Source organism: Oncorhynchus tshawytscha, linkage group LG25 (genome assembly GCF_018296145.1).
Source record: "Oncorhynchus tshawytscha isolate Ot180627B linkage group LG25, Otsh_v2.0, whole genome shotgun sequence".
In the NCBI taxonomy this organism is placed as follows: Eukaryota; Metazoa; Chordata; class Actinopteri; order Salmoniformes; family Salmonidae; genus Oncorhynchus; species Oncorhynchus tshawytscha.
Genome location: NC_056453.1, coordinates 28,743,613 through 28,763,182, shown reverse-complemented (window position 1 = coordinate 28,763,182; position 19,570 = coordinate 28,743,613). Strand labels below are relative to the sequence as shown.

The window sequence follows — 19,570 nt, the reverse complement described above, 5'->3', positions numbered from 1 at the left end:
ACATTCAGTTCAATGAGTTGTGGGGTTTAAAGGAGAGACACATTCAGTTCAATGAGTTGTGGGGTTTAATGGAGAGACACATTCAGTTCAATGAGTTGTGGGGTTTAATGGAGAGACACATTCAGTTCAATGAGTTGTGGGGTTTAATGGAGAGACACATTCAGTTCAATGAGTTGTGGGGTTTAATGGAGAGACACATTCAGTTCAATGAGTTGTGGGGTTTAATGGAGAGACACATTCAGTTCAATGAGTTGTGGGGTTTAATGGAGAGACACATTCAGTTCAATGAGTTGTGGGGTTTAATGGAGAGACACATTCAGTTCAATGAGTTGTGGGGTTTTAATTGGAGAAAGATTAGTAATTTTTATCTTGTTCATGACACACTCTTTTCTAAGTGCAACCCCATCTTAAACTTTGTTGTGCCTACTAGAATCAACGGCCAAAAGCAGACTGAGTCTAATTTTGTTTGGGGATTTGCTGCTTCCTGTCTCTGTTTCACAGTGTTCTGTATCATGTCACCAAGGGGATGATATTGTCCTCGCTCCTCGCTAACAGACCTGATGATCTGATGCTGAATTTTAATTAGGGAGTGGTTTGAGCGAGGGGTCCAGGGGGGGTGAGGTATCAAAGCTTGTATCCGTCTCCCCCAATGTCTGTCATGACTGGCCGTCAGGGGCAGTGGCATGGAGGGGGTGTGAGAAAGGGAGAGGGCTACAGTAAGACTGGGGTTCGAAGGGAGCTTGGCTGTGACTTTGCCCCAGGACAGGAGCCAGGGACAATGGTCTGAGTAAGTGAGTGACAACCCTGAAGGGCCACCAAGTCATCCTTTTCACTTAGAGGCATCCGTTGACTTTGTGCTTGTGTGTGTGTTAGTGTCCACTTAGGCCAGAGCGCAGGGCACAGACAACCTTCTGCTGGCTGCCACGGTGATACCCTCACCATGACGATGGTCTGGGTACCGTGGAGACAAGGGGTCTAGGCTGTATCTATGACAGGGCTGCTACCAGCTGCCCCAGCAGCACTGCTAATTAATTCAGACATGATAGGGGCTAGCCTCTCTCCCTGTCTCTCTCTTCCTCCCCTTTCCTCTGTCTATCCCTTTCTTATATGACTGTAGAGGTTTTTTGGGGGGCACTTTCCCCTGGGACAGACACTAACTGTACAGACTCTCAACTGACCCAGAGCATTCTACTGTGTCACATATCACTTAATGAGGAAGAGAGTGTGTGTGTTTGTGTGTTTATTTTATCTGTGGTTGCTGCCTTACTGACGTACAGGGAGACCCATGGCCTTGTCAGTGGATGATGTCCTTCCTCAGCTCAGTGCTGCCTGTATTTGTCAGATATCATTAGGCCTTGTTCTAAGAGACTAGTGCTGGCCTGCTATCAAACTATCAGCACTGAAAGACTACTCTTCCCATCACTGGTCACCAGCCTTCTCTCTGGAACCTGCTCTAGTGTGTCTGTGTCTGTGCATGTGCGAGAGAGTACACGAACTTGTGTGTGTGTTGGTCAGAGGTGTCGGACCAGATGGGCCTGTTTCTGAGGAGTTGCCTCCAGGCTCTGGAGTGGCGAGAGAGAGACTCAAATCAAGCTTTATTTCTACAGCACATTTCAGACATGGAATACAACGCACTGTGCTTCACAGGAAAACATGAATACAACAATAAAAGCTGAAATATTCACTAAACAACAAACCATAAGATAAAAACAAAAGAATGACACATATTGAACAGCTAAAAAGCACCCAAAGGAAAAGCAAAGCTAAAACTATATGTTTTAAGATCTCTGAAATATGTCCAGAGTTTTGCCCTCCCTCAGGTTCTCTGGCAGGCAATTCCAGAAGCTGGGGTCATAGTAACTAAAGGCTGCCTCTCCATGCCTCTTGGTCCTAGACTTTGGGATATTTAAAAGACCAGTGACCTGAGAGTACATTGGGTACCTTGGGTACATAACTGAAAAGCAAGCAAGCAAGAAGGAGAGAGAGAGAGCCAGACGGGAGAACAGAACGACCATCTTGTTGCTTCACTCTCATCAGCATGTGCGTTTGTCTTGTTGCCAAGCTCATCCTATATCCATACAGGACATGAGCTTATATCTGTCTGTGGCCTGCCATTGGTCCCTGCTTCATGCAAACTCTTTACAATATATGGTCCTCTGCCTGTCTATCTCCATCACAGTGTTTATTGTATCTCTGTTTTTTTTGTCTCTTGTCTGTCCTTGTCACTATGACTGTTTGTCTCCGCTTCTCTGTGTGAGAGTGGTGTGTGTTTGGGTGTGTGCCCTGTGCTGTGACCTCCTAATCCGTCTGACTGTCTTATTAATGACCAGCTTGCCGACTCCATCTTCTCTGACCCTGCTGAAGGTCATGTGCCAGCGCTTGTTAGCGCTGTCACTACGAAGACATGTCAGCTGTCAGCAGAAGCGGGGGGTTCTAATGCAGAGACGGCTAGAGTAGTCAAATGGGGGAGGGAGAAAGATGGGAAGAGAGAGGGGACAAGTTCATTTAACATGTAATTCTTGTCAGACTTCTGTCGGCTGTTGCTAAACAGGATGGTACTAATTGGCAAGGTTGTCGTGGCAGAGGCCCCCATTCTAGGGTCTTTTGATGTGGCTGTAGTGAGAAGGGGATCTTAAAAGAGGTTTGGTTGTACCAACAGTGAGTGTAAGAGGGGCAGGCGCTGACCTCTCATCACAAAGGTCAGCTAGATATGAACGTTGAGGAGAGATACTACTGACTCTGAAAAACACCAAAAGAAAGATGCCCAAGGTCCCTGCTCATCTGTGTGAATGTGCCTTAGGCATGCTGCAAGGAGGCATGAGGACTGCAGATGTGGCCAGGGCAATAAATTGCAATGTCCGTACTGTGAGACGCCTAAGACAGCGCTACAGGGAGGCATGACGGACAGCTGATCGTCCTCGCAGTGGCAGACCATGTGTAACAACACCTGCAAAGGATTGGTACACCCGAACCACACCTGCGGGACAGGTACAGGATGGCAACAACAACTGCCTCCGTCACACCAGGAATGCACAATCCCTCAATCAGTGCTCAGACTGTCCACAATAGGCTGAGAGAGGCTGGACTGAAGGCTTGTAGGCCTGTTATAAGGCAGGTCCTCACCAGACATCACCAGCAACAATGTCACCTATGGGCACAAACCCACCGTCGCTGGACCAGACAGAACTGGCAAAAAGTGCTCTTCACTGACGAGTCACGGTTTTGTCTCACCAGGGGTGATGGTCGGATTTGCGTTTATCGCCGAAGGAATGAGCGTTACACCGAGGCCTGTACTCTGGAGCGGGATTGATTTGGAGGTGGAGGGTCCATCATGGTCTGGGGTGGTGTGTCACAGCATCAACGGACTGAGCTTGTTGTCATTGCAGGCAGTCTCAATGCTGTGTGTTACAGGGAAGACATCCTCCTCCCTCATGTGGTACCCTTCCTGCAGGCTCATCCTGACATGACCCTCCAGCATGACAATGCCACCATGCACAGAATGAGCAGTATGGCTGGTTTTCTGCAAGACAGCAATGCCAGTGTTCTGCCATGGTTAGCGAAGACCCCGGATCTCAATTCCATTGAGCACGTCTGGGACCTGTTGGATCGGAGGGTGAGGGCTAGGGCCATTCCCCCCAGAAATGTCCGGGAACTTGCAGGCGCCTTGGTGGAAGAGTGGGGTAACATCTCACAGCAAGAACTGACAAATCTGGTGCAGTCCATGAGGAGGAGATGCACTGCAGTACTTAATGCAGCTGGTGGCCACACCAGATACTGACAGTTACTTTTGATTTTGACCCTCCCTTTGTTCAGGGACACATTATTCCATTTCTGTTAGTCACATGTCTGTGGAACTTTTTCAGTTTTTGTCTCAGTTGTTGAGTCTTGTTATGTTCATACAAATATTTACACATGTTATGTTTGCTGAAAATAAACGCAGTTGACAGTGAGAGGACTTTTTTTTTGTTTTGCTGAGTGTAGTAGTAGTAGCAATATAGCCGTCCTCATTTTACGTGTTGTTCCATCGTCCTCATTTAACATGTTGAAAATAATGAACATTGAAATGTTACTGTGGCTACAGTAGGTTTGACTCTGAGCTAGAGGCCTTCAAACATGGACCAGGGGCTTTCCCCATCCGGACCCGATATGCATAAATAAAAAATGTCAATATAGAGACCCGTTCCGAACGGACCAGAAGACCATTAGACCCGTTCCTGGTCAGACCCGGTCCAATCCGAGTGAGGGAAGCAGCAGAGAAGTAAATGTTTAAGCGACCTTATTAACCGGAGCTGATAAAGAGCGAGGGAGAGGTGGTCGAGAGAGTTGACGGTCTAGCGGGGGCCGTGCAGTGTGTGTAGGCTATTGTGAGTGTGAGTGAGTGACACGGGAACAGGGAGGAAGGAAGGAGAGACGGCAACCGACCAAGCCAACTCACGCTATAGCAGACTAATACACTATATATACAAAAGTATGTGGACACCCCTTTAAATTAGTGGATTTGGCTGTTTCAGCCACACCTGTTGCTGACAGGTGTATAAAATCGAGCACACATCCATGCAATCTCCATAGACAAACATTGGCAATAGAATGGCCTTTCTGAAGAGCTCAGTGACATTCAAAGTGTCACCGTCATAGGATGCCACCTTTCCAACAAGTTAGTTTGTCAAATTGTGGCCCTACTAGTGCTGTTATTGTGAAGTGGAAATGTCTTTGCGCAACAACGGCTCAGCTGCGAAGTGGTAATCCACACAAACTCGCAGAACTGGACTGCTGAGTGCTGCAGCGCGTAGCACATAAAAATCGTCTGTCCTCGGTTGCAACACTCACTGCTTTCAAGGGCAGTTTGGAACTCGGTAATGTCGGCACAAGAACTGTTTGTCGGGAGCTTCATGAAAAGGGTTTCCATGGCCAAGCAGCCGCACACAAGCCTAAGATCACCATGCGCAATGCCAAGTGTCAGCTGGAGTGGTGTAAAGCTCTCTGCCATTGTACTCTGGAGTAGTGGAAACGCTCTCTCTGGAGTCAGACGGACAAATCTGGGTTCGGCGGATGCCAGGAGAACTCTACCTGCTCCAATGCATAGTGCCAACTGTAAAGTTTGGCGGAGGAGGAATAATGGTCTGGGCTGTTTTTCATGGTTCGGGCTAGGCCCCTTATTTCTAGTGAAGGGAAATCTTAACTCTACAGCATACATAACATTCTCATTGATTCCAACTTTGTGGTAACAGTTTGGGGAAGGCTCTTTGCTGTTTCTGCATGACAATGCCCCCATGCACAAAGCAAGGTCCATTACTGGCATGCACAGAACCCTGACCTCAACCCCATCAAACACCTTTGGGATGAATTGGAACTTTGACTGCGGGCCAGGATTAATCGCCCAACATCAGTGCCTAACCTCACTAATGCTCTTGTGGCTGAATGGAAGCCAGTCGCAGCAATGTTCCAACATCTAGTGGAAAGCCTTCCCAAAAGAGTAGATGATGTTATAGCAGCAAAGGGGGGGGCCAACTCCACATCAATGCCCATGATTTTGGAATGAGATGTTTGACGAGCAGATGTCCACATACTTTTGGTCATAAAGTGTAGTTGCCATAGCTAGGTTATTTATCATCCAACACAATTACGTGGTACCTGTCTTGACTGCATCAAACCAGGAGAAGCTAGTTAGACTAGCTAGGCTAATTGAGGCTACATGCGCTTTCTCGTCCTACACAGTTACAAGCAACAATTCCATCCAGAATATAAAGTAGCATCCTATCTGTTGGTTTTTGGTCTTTGTAGTCTATCATTCTCCTTTTTAACTTTTAATTCCACCTTCCATTGTTTCTCCTAACTTTTGTCCCACACGAAGGCTCTATGCCTGTATCCTTTTGACACTTTGATGACTAACGATTGGCCAACAACAAGCTACACGCGCCACTTTCGTGAAAAGCAAAGAGCAGCAGCATGACATATACAATTTCTCTCTCTCTCTCTCCATCTACTGCAGGAGTCGTGTTCGGACCTGTATGGGTCCTTCCGGACAAGTCAGTTAAAATTACACATACCCAAGACCCGTGACAATCATATCAGATCCGACCCAGACCTGTGACATTATATAGAATTCTGGATCCGGAACCTCTCGGATCAGGTCTCGGGTTTTCGGGTACGGGTGATGATGTTAATATTATTGCTCGATATTTTCACATTTTAATTATTTTTATTATGACTGGTGTTTATGGGCCAAACATTTCTGAAGTGCTAAGCCTATTCTGTCCCAAGTTCCCAATAAGGATTTCATTCTGTATTTGATTATTTATCAGTTGTCACCTTCTGCTGTTGAAGCAAACGGTAGCAGTACACATGCAAGTCCTCTAGATGGCAGTAGTGTCACACTACAACTGGATTCTCTGTACACACACACACACACACACACACACACACACACACACACACACACACACACACACACACACACAAACTAAGCTTGGAGGTTGAGTCCATTAGTTAAGGAATCATTCTGTCCTTTAGCTCTGCATCACCCTACATTGTCTTATGTCTGCTGGGGCTCCACCTTTTGGCTTTTACCCTCACATCAGGTATATTTCTGGAACTAATGGCCATATTTTAAAAGTAACAAGCAACACAATGGTAAAACTGTTAAGGTATTTGGATGTGCTTGAGTGCTTTACGACCAATTAGTCATAGAATTGAAAATAATAGATAATGCCGTTTTGAATGTATGTAGACTTCTATAGTTGAGAACATGTCCTAGGCATATTCATGTAGATAAATGAGCAGAAGCATTCGCCCTGGCCTCTAACCTTATTTGCTTGATGAAAAGGTCTGTGATCACCGGAGTTGGAAGAGAACGTTAGAGATAATTACCATGGTGAAAGGTTAGATTTATTGAGTCGGTGTCTACGACAGAGGGTCTCGAACAGAGAAAGGAGAGCTTGTTACTGAATGAATGAATTGATTTGTAGGTAATGGTGCATTTGACACTAGCCATCTAAGTGGTGCTGAGAATGAGAATACATCAGTGGAAGGAGGGGCTCTGTGAGTGATGTGATGGTTATGACAGTACATTGACTCTTTCTTATGAACCTTAATCGTATTATTTTTGTACATCTTTATTAGGGCTATTTGTTTTTCCTCCACTATTCTTTTCCCTCCATCTTCCCCATTCGCTTACTTTTTTCACCTAAAAGCTTCCCTAAAAGCTATGTGGATCAGTCTCACAAACCTGAGCTTATGACGTCCTTGATAGTCAAAGAAAAAGGAGTGTTTGCCTGAAAGGCAGGAAGGAACAGCAGGGCCTTATGGACTTGAGAATCAAGTATTGATGCTTTGTGAGAAGGTTATATTTTAGTAGAAAGAAGAGGCTGGAAGAAAATGGCACTGGAGGGGGGGAATATAAGAATATAGACGCACACTCATATACTGAAACTTTTGAGAAGAGAGTAACAATACGAGTGGGCTTTGGTATGAGTGTGAGTAGTTCTGCCACTGGTTGACTGCTACTGTGTGATCCTGGCTGCTCCTGTAGACTTTGTCATTGTGCTAACGCTAGTTAGCATTGGGTCCAGTAAATACCTTCAACTTCCTTCAAACTGCACGCAGAGACATACAAATAGTATCCATGACTTCATCTGACTGGGTAAGTAGAACAAAGAACTTAATTGCCAAATTGTTGAACTATCCCTTTAACCACGTGTTCTCTCTGCCTCAGCATCACCAGCGAGGCAGGGGCATCCATCTACAGTGTGAGCCCAGCGGCAGTGAAGGAAATGCCTGATCTGGACCCGAACCTGAGGAGTGCAGGTGAGATACACCTCAGTCACTGGGCATGTCATGCCAAATAGTGTCCACTTGCCAAAATATGTCCTCCCCTCTTGCATCACAATGGGATTTGAGAAATAGACCATATATGTTTTATGGTTACATACACCAGATAGGTGCAGTGAAATGTGTTGTTTTACAGGGTCAGACATAGTAGTACAGCACCCCTGGATCAAATTAGGGTTCAGTGCCTTGCTCAAGGGCAGAAGGGCCGTTTTTTCACCTTGTCGGCTCGGTTATTCAAACCAGCAACCTTTCGGCTACTGGCCCAACGCTCTAACTGCTAGGCTATATGCTGCCCTAATTAGGAGTTAGCCTCCGTTGCCAGGACTGTTGCTAGAAGTTGCGAAATTCTGACTGGTCTACATAATGAACCAAAGCCTATGTTGGTGGCTTAGCTCTTTGCTGGATTCTAGTCTGCTCTTCTGAGTCCTGCTCTGCTGTCTGGTCTGGTCTGGCCAGGCAGCTCTCATCTCTGCTGTCTGGTCTGGTCTGGCCAGGCAGCTCTCATCTCTGCTGTCTGGTCTGGCCAGGCAGCTCTCATCTCTGCTGTCTGGTCTGGTCTGGCCAGGCAGCTCTCATCTCTGCTGTCTGGTCTGGTCTGGCCAGGCAGCTCTCATCTCTGCTGTCTGGTCTGGTCTGGCCAGGCAGCTCTCATCTCTGCTGTCTGGTCTGGTCTGGCCAGGCAGCTCTCATCTCTGCTGTCTGGTCTGGTCTGGCCAGGCAGCTCTCATCTCTGCTGTCTGGTCTGGTCTGGCCAGGCAGCTCTCATCTCTACTGTCTGGTCTAGCCTGGCAGCTCTCATCTCTGCTTTCTGGTCTAGCCTGGCAGCTCTCATCTCTGCTGTCTGGTCTGGTCTGGTCTGGCCAGGCAGCTCTCATCTCTACTGTCTGGTCTAGCCTGGCAGCTCTCATCTCTGCTTTCTGGTCTAGCCTGGCAGCTCTCATCTCTGCTGTCTGCTCTGGCCTGGCAGCTCTCATCGCCTCTGCTGTCTGGTCTGGCCTGGCAGCTCTCATCGCCCCCACTGTCTGTGTACCTGTAAGGGTGAGAGAGCGGAAGTGCACTGCAGAACACAACTGACAGCACTGTAGGCTTGCCTGCCTGCCTGTCTACCCACTAAACTAATCAGTCATGAAGGGGTCAACCTTGACACAAAACATCCTGGTTAAACATTCTGGTTATGTTGCCCAGGACTTTCTCACACCACTGCATTTGTTTTAAGGTCAATAACTTCAGTTGTTGGTAGCTCTCAAGCACTGACATTAACCTGAACTATCCCACATCAGTCAACACTGACATGGTGCCATGTTATTGACAAACTCTTCTGGTCCCTTATCCTAGCAGTCTGGTCATCTCTGTAGAACTCATCATGTTGCTGTGAAATCGGACTTCCCTCAGGGTCCAGGCTGTGTGACGGACCACACAAACTCTCTGCACTCTGCACAATGCGCCATCTCAAACACAGAAACACATTTAAGAAACTCTGGAAAATAATCAAATGCTCTCCAAAACAGGATTTGAGAATTATTCCAGACTTCCTCTATAAAAACAGTAAATCAAGCTGCAGATTTATTCATACATTGTCCTCTGGTCAAGAGCGCTAGCAAGCCCAGGGAGACATATTTATCCCCTCAATGAAAGGCGTAAGTAATGTTGTGTTTTATTTTGGATGTGTGTAATAATGTGTGGGCATTTATCTTGGATGCAATAGAGTAGAATTTTTAGAAGGACATTGTGTGGGGGGGGGGCTTTCAGTATGTGGATGTGCTTGTCAGAGGAGAGTGTGTTTTTTTGAACAAAGAGGGCCTTAAGGGCTTGTTGTTTTACACCACACCACACTTCCAAATTCTAGAACTCTTCCCCCTGCCCTGGTCGGTCTGAACTCCTGAGAGGGAGTACTGATGCCCCCTAGTGTGGAAAGGTAATGACAACACCCTTAGATTATCCACTGCCCCTCTGTCTGGACCCTGAACTCCGATGCGATGGTTATATGACATTGAGTGGGAGACGGTAGTGGCTAGATTATGAGCATTTTGTTGAGTGTCTGAGTGGATAGTTCTGTGGTTCACTATCAGGCTAGTGGATGCATTGTGGGTGTATGTATTTAAATCAGTGATGATAAAGTGTTTTGTTAGGGATTCAATATGTAATTATGTGTGAATATGTAAGTAGACAGCTTGATTGTAGCCTATGTTACATCATACAAGACTATATTTGAAATGACAGTGATGCGGGTGTAGGTTTGAGTAAAGTGGCTGGTGATGAATGTTGGACTGGTGAATGATATGGTGAAGTGCATTATGGTGGAGGACTGTCTAGATGTGCGAGGCTGAGTCGGTGTGAAAGAGGAGGAGGATGTGGTGGTGTGTTTTGCTAGATGACTCGGTGGATGTACGTAGTTGAGGTGGGACTGGGACGGAGGAGCATGTGGAATCAATGCCTCACTCTCTGCATCTCTCCTTGGAAGCCTGTGGGAAACTGCAGCCTGCAACAATATTTAGACAGGGATGGCGTTTCAGCCCAGGCCTTGTACAGCACACACAAAAGCACTTCTCTCCTCCGAGTCCTCTCGCCGTAATAGGGGGGTCATTTGTAAGCAGAGACCAGCAGTGCTCTCTCCAGCACTTATTGAAAAGTTTACTAGCCAAGCTAAAGATTCACCAAGGAGAGGAATCTGGCATGGACTGGATGTTTGGTAGCTCTCCAGTGGGTTAGCGCTGATAAGCTCTCTCTCATAGACTGTCATGGTCAGTTCATTGGCGACTCCACTACTTGTGTAAAATTCTTGTGGTTTTTGAATGATATGTCCCTAGCATGCTCTATTAATCACGTTGTCCATCTCTTCCACTGTTTTAAGTCCGTGTTTAACCAAACACACTCAACTGGTCCCATTCACCAAACTCCGTTATGTTGTCATTGGCATATAAACAGATGACGTTCGCAAGCTCTCGCTGGGGTTTATTTCTCTTTTAATTAGAGTTTTATTGGCTTTAAATTGAGTTTGGTATTAGGTCTATTTGCATCTATTTTGAGATTCTACTGCTGAGAACTCCGTTAATGTGATCTCTACGAGGAATAAGAGCGTTGAGGGTGTGTGTGAGCTATTTTGTGTATTTGGATTGGAAATAGTTTCTGTCCTCATATGTTGTAGTGGCTGTGAAATGATGTCATGTGTTTAGTAATGTTTATAATTTTTCTTCTTGTCAGCCACCCTGGAGAAGGGATTTAGCTACATTTAACTCGACTTCAAGTATTACAAACATCATCATTAAACGTGTGTGTGTGTTTGCACGCGTTTGTGTGTGCGTGTTTGTGCGGAGGCGTGTTGCATCTCTTTTCTCCTGAAGTGTACACTTGTTCACTACTTTTAACAAATCTAAAAACCTTGTATTGGTAGAGGAAAGGGCTGCAGGGAGGTTCCACCATATTTCTTATATGTGTACCAGTTGTACGTTTACCAGTTGTACGTGTACCAGTTGTACCTGTACCAGTCATTTCCTTCCACATGAACAAGTGCATACTTTAGGAGGAAGATGGGATAATAGCCAGGGGGGAATCTCAATTGCATCTCCCTGATTCCTTGTATCCTCTCACCTCGCCGCCTCCTCAAAACCCATTTAATGAGATCCAATGGGTTTTGAGAAGGATGCGAGAAATCAAGGAAATGCAATTGATATTCTCCCAGTGTGTTTATGTGAGAAAGCAGGGCTGTGTCCTGGAGACAGGTGGGTGTAGTTCAGTGACAGGTGCAGGCACTCTAATTGGCTTGCAGCCGTGGAGTTAATTAAGATGATCCCCCACCCCACCGATCATGAGTGAATGGCCTGCCCTTAGGACAGCCCCTAACATGCATATTTAATAAGTGTAATCAAGTCTGTTACTATATAGAAATATGTCATTTATTGTTTTACTTTTCATCATCCCTCCTGGTATTTTAAAAGACAATTTCTCTGTTTGCGCGTATTGGTTAGGCCTAATAGTAATTCATTAGTTTGTGTGTTGGGCTCTACTTTTCCCAGTGTCCATAGGGAGACGAGTTCAGGACCCGCTGGCTGAGCTGGTGAAGATTGACCCGAAACACATCGGCATTGGAACCTACCAGGTCAGTGATTCCCTTTACACTCAGTCCTCACACTGTCTTCTACCTCTCATCTCTCCCTCCCTTTACACTCAGTCCTCACACTGTCTTCTACCTCTCATCTCCTGTTCCCTGTACACTCAGTACAGTACAGATCCATACCTCCTCTTTGACCCTAGTCTTTTCCGTTGCCTGCCCAGAGCAGAGTGTTGGTATTGAAATGAGATTATTGGCTAGTCCAAACAGAAGTCAGCAGGAGCAGTGAGCTAATCCTATTCCGGCCGGTTTGCTCTCGCCGCCTCGTGTCATGACTAATCCATTTTTCTCCTCAAATTAATTAAATTAGGCCCTCCTGGTAGCATCATATATTGACACAGAGCCGGGACAAATTAGTATTTTCTCTAGCTATTGCTCACCCTTGTCTCTCCTTTGTGCTCTCTCTTTATCTCTCTCCCCCTCTCTCTGCTAAAAAACATCAGCTTCAACTCTGGAGGACCTTAAGTGAAAATAAATGCAGATTACTTTACTGAAGAAACAGTTTGTTGTTTCTTGGGAGGCTGGTGAAGGAGAGAAAAAGACGCAGTGTTTTCCCCGCTGTAGAGCTGTGTTGTTATTAGGAGTTCCTAGGCAATGGAAAACAAACAGAGAATCTGTCTGCACCCTTTATCCAGTGAGGGGGGGTGAGGTTTGCCCGCCTGCACCCCTAGAGATGGTTACAGGAAGGTGCTCTCGTTGGAGTTGGACACGAGCTGGAGGCAGCGCAATGCATTCTGGTCGGTGGTCGTTCAGTGGAAGAAACTCAGTGCAGAATGACAATGATAGACAGATGTCTGGGAGTATTCAAACTGAAAAAGAATATTAAATCACAGACACACTGATATGTCTGTTCCTGCACACACTTACAAACATCATTTACCAATGTACATGAAGTTCAAGTGTAAACTCTGCCACACACACAGGCATAAACACTGGCCCTCTTCCGAGTGCAAGGTCTCCTCCTCAGCCTTTGGTTTCTTTCTCCGCTCTAACTGAAAGCAGATGTTCCCTGGGAGAAGAAGACAGCCCACGGGCTGTGTCCCCAGGCCAATTCACAGTCCACTGCCCTTAGACACACACACTCACAGCACAGAACAATGCAGCAGTGAAATATGGGGCTATCTGAGAGATCAGTGAAGCCCCCCCAAAGACCTCTGTCTTCACTCCACTGTTCTCCAGCCCAGTCTGTCCCTCTTCTCTCCCCCGCTCAACAGACCCAGACTGCTGCGTGGGCTGACCACTCCCGACGGCTTGCCAAGACAGTACTGGTCAGCCAGCCAGTGTCCCCCTCCCCCATGGGCCGTGGGTCTGACACTGTGCTCCCCCGCCCGGCGCGGGTCACGGTGACGTCCCCCCTCGCGTCTGTCAGCGTAGAGGGTTTATTTACCCTGTCACATGATCTGAGAGGGAGAGGGAACCGGAGCCGGGCGGCTGGGGCTGAGACGTGATGAGTGATGTGGGGACCAGAGATTCAGAGTTGAGGGAGACTGAGGCTGGAGGGGGAAGTGTACAGACCTGTAGTGTACAGACCTCAGTTCTGGGTTATTTGATCTCTCAAGCTCAGTGTTTTTTGTTCTTGTCTTGAATTTGTTCTCACAAGGCAGTTTCTGTGTTGTTTCACCAGCTGTGTGGTTCTTTTGTTTGGCCTTACTGGATGGTCTGAGACACTGTTGTAAGGACTAAAGTGGCAAGTGCTTTTCGACTAACAGGCTCTGCTGTAAACTGACTGTCAATGCTAGCACTGCAGGCTAACTCCCTATATGTGTGGTACACTAACTTAGCTAGCATGGAGTTTATTAGCCCAGAAAGCTAGAGAACACCCAGCCAAATGAAACAGAAATAAAGTGCACACATAGCGCCTCTTTCACACCCTTGACTTTCACACCCCTGATGAGAGCAAGGAAATGGGTGGATGGGTGAAAAAGACTGGAGCAATAAAATCTGATTGGAGCTATCCGTAGTCGAGGGACCCTGCTGAAAAGGTCATTTTCACTCCAAATACGTGCGGTAGAAAGAACTGAACAGTTTCTTCAGTTTGAAGATGTGTATTTTTGAGTGTGTTTATTTATTTATTAGAAGTTATACATAGTCATACATGTACTTGATGTGTTTTGGACGAATCTGCCTAAAATGTGATTCCAACTTATATTTTCATAGATAAGAAATAGATTCAGATTGAAGCAAATTTCAAAGATACCATGATACCAAAATGATGTCTAATGGTTTTTGGATGATCTAGGTCTACGATCTTCCTTCCCAGAAGGATACTGTGTGTATTTTCCCTGACATGAACACTTTCCTGTTGACAGTGGCTTTGTTCTCACATGTCAATCACTGGTGATGTGGGCGGAGCCTCACTTCAGGGGAATCCCCTGGGTCATACTTTCAGCCCCAGCTGTGTTTGAAAACACAGTGAAACACAGCCGGATATTAAAGAAGCTGTCACTCCTCACCTCTCTCCCCTCTCCTTGCCCCCATAACCCTCCTCCCCTAGAGCACCCTGAGAAAGTGTGCTGTTTAGCAGTTAAGTTAGGGCAGGTTTTGTGTCAAGGCAGGTGAGATGGCTCCATGGCCCATGGCAGGTGATTGTGATGTCACTTCCATCGGTAGTCCTAGCAGCATTCTCAAGGTCTTGTTTGGTAGACACGTATTGATTGGCTGACCCTCTGGGCTCTTCTCCGACTCTGAGTCTATAGGTGCCTGCAGGGCGGACAGGAAGAGAGGGGTAAGTGGAAGGAGGGAAGAAAGGAGGGGTGGCAAGTGATGTAGGGGTGACAGTGATTGATGGCTCTTGCCTGAAAGCAGCTTCTGAGCGTGGGAAAAAAATGAAGTTTTGCCACTGAAAGGCTGTGGCTCAAACACAGGAGGAGCCCTAACTTTCACTGTAACCCAATTTGGCTCTCACATTTCCTCTGTTAGTGTCAGAGTTTTTCCTATGAGTTTTTCCTATGCTGTACAGGTGTGCCCTAGTTACCTAAATCTTTCAGCTCAGGAGTGAAAACCCACTTCATTGTTTTTCAATGGGATTTACAATTTGGACAGCACTGTACAGTATGCGAGGCAATATGGAGAATATAATTGTTTTCATACTATAGCTTTCCTATAACAACGGTTGTTTTTGTTGCCGAGGTGCGTCGCGCAGCATGATAAACCACCAGTACATATTGTGCTCTTCGAACCCGAGGGCAATAATGTCAGAGGGGGAAAAGTGTTTGTTTGTAGTAACTTGTTGCTGTACTATCGCTAATGGACTGTTTCACCATTCAGGATTCCAGCTTTATTCATGTATGTGTGTGAATTCAGGGAAATGCAGAATTTGTTGTTGGGCTACATAACAACCGATCTTTCTGAGTAGTGAAGTAAGTGTGTGTGTGTGTGTGTGTGTGTGTTTTCTCACCGCATGCTCTACTAGTAGTGCCCTGTGGCAGAATGGGAGTGTGTCTCCACTGAGAGGTGTGATAGGAGGAAGAGGAGGACAGACCGCTCTGTTGGCAGGTGTTTATTGGCAGGCTTTCTCACAGCCCTCAGCCGAATAGCACAGGGCTCAGGGCTGTTCATCAAGGCTGTTACAATAACATAAAACCATCTCCTCACTGTCATGATGCTTTACCTTCTGATTTACGACTGTTTATTAACACACACACACACAGGCGCATGCATGCATATATATATATATATATATATATATCTCACACACACACTTTCCATAAACTCAACACTGCCTGGCTGTAACACATTGGCTGTATATATTTAAGACACATGGTACCTAGAGGCTGTCAGTCAGTCAGGACGAAAACATTTTCAGTGGTAGCCCTCATTATGGGCCATACAATCACTACCCTAAGGGCCTCAGTAGAAACTGCCGTTCTGGCTCATGTACGGTTGTAAGGCAGTTGTCAGACCTTAAGTGATAGGCTTCATGAATGCGTGTCAGTCAGTGAGACCAGTTAGTCACTGACCACCATTACAGCTCCATGTCAGTCAGCGCCTCCGCAATCGCCTCTTTCAGAACCCTATCTACTATTCTGACATTCTCTCGCTCTCTCCTGTTTGATTTGGGGCTTTAATGTTTGCCGGAGAATACCTGGCTCTGGTTACCATGAGGCCATAGTGGGTTTGGGGGGGAGGGGCCATGTAAAGGGATCTCGTTTAAACATCTTTTGTGTCTCTCCAACTCGGAGAGAAATATGTTTTCAGAGCCTGCAGCTGGTTAGACCAGCGAAGCGGGGTCTCCCTCTGTCTGTCGTGACCCCGCCGACTGATTGACATCTCGGAATGGCATCGTCTCATAATAAGCTGTTAACTGGGCTGAGTGTAGACAGAAACACTTTGTTCTGGACTGGGGCCCGTCCAACCCAAACAGGACCTCGCACCTGAATCTAATCCCACCTCTCCACACCGCCGTGGTATGGGGGCTGGGGTGAGGGGTGGGGGTTTTGTGTAAAAAAAAAAATGTTAAAACACCCCAAATTCTTCCCAAACTAACCACAGTCTGTCAATGGCGTAATTGGTTTTCTGGTGTTGTGTCTTCATGACTAACATCGCAAGCGGCCGTCGCTGGGCTCAGCTGCCAGTCTCTCGACCATTCACTCTGTGTGCGGGTGTGGGAGGGCACGGTGAGGTGCCAGTAAACTCGCTGCTTATTCAATTATAGATAAGGCAATGTTTGAACACCTCTGATTGATTCCAAGTGCTGGGCTTGGAGTCTGAGGAGAGGATCAGAGGGGTAGAGAAAGAAGGTGTGTGGGGGGTACTGCTTGCACAGCCTGGGGGCTTGAGGGGGTTAGGACAGGGGGAGGAGGGGGAGGTAGAGGGAGGAGGAGATGAGGGAGGACTGGGTGAGGACAGAGGAAGAAGGGGGTGAGGACGGGGGGAGGGAGGGGGGGGGACAGGGGAAGGAGGGGGAGTGAGGAGAGGTGGGGGGGGGGTTTGAGGACGGAGAGGTGGGGGGTGAGGGGAGGGGGTGACAACAGAGGGAGGAGGGGGAGGCAGAAGGAGATACGCTCCATAGGCTTTCTCAGTGACACATTAAAGTGAGTGGAAAGCTGTGAGGGCCCTATATGCTCTGCCTGTGCTGACAGACACACACTTACACACACACACACACACACACGTCTGCCCTGCTGCTGCAGCCCACAGCGTGCCTGCCTGCCTTTGACTTTGAATGATGTGAATGTGTGTTTTATGGAGCAGAACCTCCTAGCCTCTTCTTACTCGCTCCACTCCGACACCACTACTCTGTTACACAAACAAACGGGACATGTAAGGTCATACACTCTGTGATGGAACTCAGGCCTCACACAATACTTTAATACACTTTCTCTGAGGTCATCTGGGCATCTTGTTGTTGTTTTGCTCCTTGTTTGGGTGGGGTGTACTGTATCACTCCCATCCATCCCTCTGTTTCACCAGTACTGTGTTTTCCCGTTCCCTCCTTCACCGAGCCGGAGAGGGTGTTTTTACCCGGCGTGCCAGGGATAATACGCTCAGTAGGGGCGTCCTGCATCATAAATTTGCCCGCGCCCCCTGTAAACGACTCCTCTAGTGCCCCTGGGCCAGTGTTAGAAATAGTTCCTAGGCTGTTGTGATTGATGGGTTCCTAATGAGTGTGCATTCCTGTTCTGAGGCTGAACCTGGCTGGAGGGGAACGTTTTAAAGGTGTCTTCTCATCCACGCCCGCGCTGAGACTGTGAGAACCTTCCCTCCATACACACCGACACCCCATCCTCAGCCATGGTTAAGCAACACAAGCCAAGGGTTAGACTCATTAATGGGAAACATATACAATATCTCTTTGTCGTATTTTTGTGAGGAACTCACAAATTTATACTACCTTTTTTAATTTGAATACCACAACATGAATGTTTTTTAATAGTTTTATATGTCTTTATTTTCACATTTTGTTTGGGTAGCACTTCCACTATAATATTGTGTGAGGGTTGTTGGTGTGTTTGTCCACACCTGCATAGTGCATTCCACAACCCTGCTCACGTGTCTCACCTCTCTAAGGTTACAGCAGGAATGTGAGAACATGTTTAGCAGAGTCAAACAGGAGGTGCTGTTCTTGTGTGAAAAGACTCTTCAGACCGGTGTGACATTACAGGTGCTTCCCAGCTCTCTCAGTTCTCTCTCTGTTCCTGAAATACTCACCAGAAATGATGCTGTGTCATAAATCTGTCTTCTCAGGCTTTGCTACAGAATATTCATGTTTGGAAAGTTAATTTTAGTCCCAAAACTGCCTGTGGCTGAAAAGTTCAGCTAAACAGCAGCGTTTCACCTATGGAGCCACTAGGGGAGGAGTAGGAGTGTAGACAAGCTAGAGAAAAAGACCTTGGCTTGAGTGTTCCACACGCTCATTGTTTCTCTCTCCCAGGACCTCGTGCTGAAGGTTTAATGTCACCACTGCCGCAGTGTAAAAACCACAACTAATGTTGTGTGAATGGCAGAGGACAGAAAAACATCATATGAACCAAATCCCAGTGATATCCTACCCACAGGTCATAAAGTATGTTAGGGGGGTTGGTGGGGTTATGATGGATGAGCAAGAATGACGTGATGAGTTACGGACAGTGGCAATGCCAGTACCAATGGAAGTGAGTGACAGTGGCCCCGGTGGTGTTATCCAGTGGACTGTGGAGTTAGACAAACACGGTGACGCTGCTAGTTTACTCTGTAATCCCACACGCTTCCTGCCTTTCTGGACAGTCACTCTGCTCTGCTGTCTGTCTGTCTGTCCTCCTTGGTCAGGTCACTCCACACATGCTGGCCCCCCTCCTGGCACCTGTCAATCACCCTGTCACATGGCCCAGTGGGACTCCTCTCCTTCCTACGTTTTCTTTCTCTCCTTTTTCTGTTTTCTCTGTCCCCCCTTTCATACTTTCCCTCTTTATTTTCTCTTTTTCTTTCCCCCTTTTACTTTCTTTCTGCTCTCTTATTTCTACACTTTGCTCTCTCTTTCTCTCCTCTCGCTTTCATTTTGCTTTCTTTAATTTCTCCTGCCCCAGTGTGTCAGGGCTCTCATCACCACAACTCATCCTTCCATTAGGCTGCAGTAGCCCTCAGTCCCCGTAACCCTCCAGAACCCCTGGGCAGTCATTAGCAGGCCTGCCATCACCCAACAAACACAGGTCTGGGAGCAGCGCATTAAAACATCAACACCTGCTATGTACAGGGGACAGAAAATAGAAGCTGTGTATTAACACTCGACCAAGCACCCACAGCCAGACCTAGGCTCATGCAATATACTGTAGACGTTCACTAGAAGATGTAGAAGTAACAGAGAAGATATTGACTTCAATATTACTGAGTCAAAGGGTATAATTGACTTCCCCTCCATATATAGTACAGTATGTGGAACTCTTTGCATTTGATTTTCCCTTTAGAAAATACAAATATTTTTAGATGGTCTCCAACCCCACTCCATCTTTACCTTCTTCCTCATGTGGATTCTTCAGGTAAAGAACACTGAGGCCCACAGAGTCCCCCTTCCTGCCTGCCTGGAGCCAGTGTGCAGAGTTACCAGTTGTAGGAGTGTAATATACAGGCTCCAGCTCTGTCACACTGCCTCAGGAGGAGAGGTCCCAGCTTTCCCTATTTCTCTTACTGCCCTCTCAGGACCAGTGGAAAGAGCATGCT

General features: G+C 46.9%; 1 protein-coding gene across 2 annotated transcripts in view; it reads left to right on the top strand.

Moving 5' to 3' along the window:
* Window positions 1–19,570, top strand: part of srbd1 (S1 RNA binding domain 1) — a 92,829-nt gene that overhangs the window by 37,643 nt on the left and 35,616 nt on the right. For both annotated transcript variants that reach the window (XM_042306203.1, XM_042306202.1), the window contains exons 15-16: window positions 7,712–7,803; window positions 11,841–11,923. In XM_042306203.1, coding sequence (XP_042162137.1) covers window positions 7,712–7,803; window positions 11,841–11,923 — 175 coding nt within the window. The remainder of the gene's footprint in view (window positions 1–7,711; window positions 7,804–11,840; window positions 11,924–19,570) is intronic.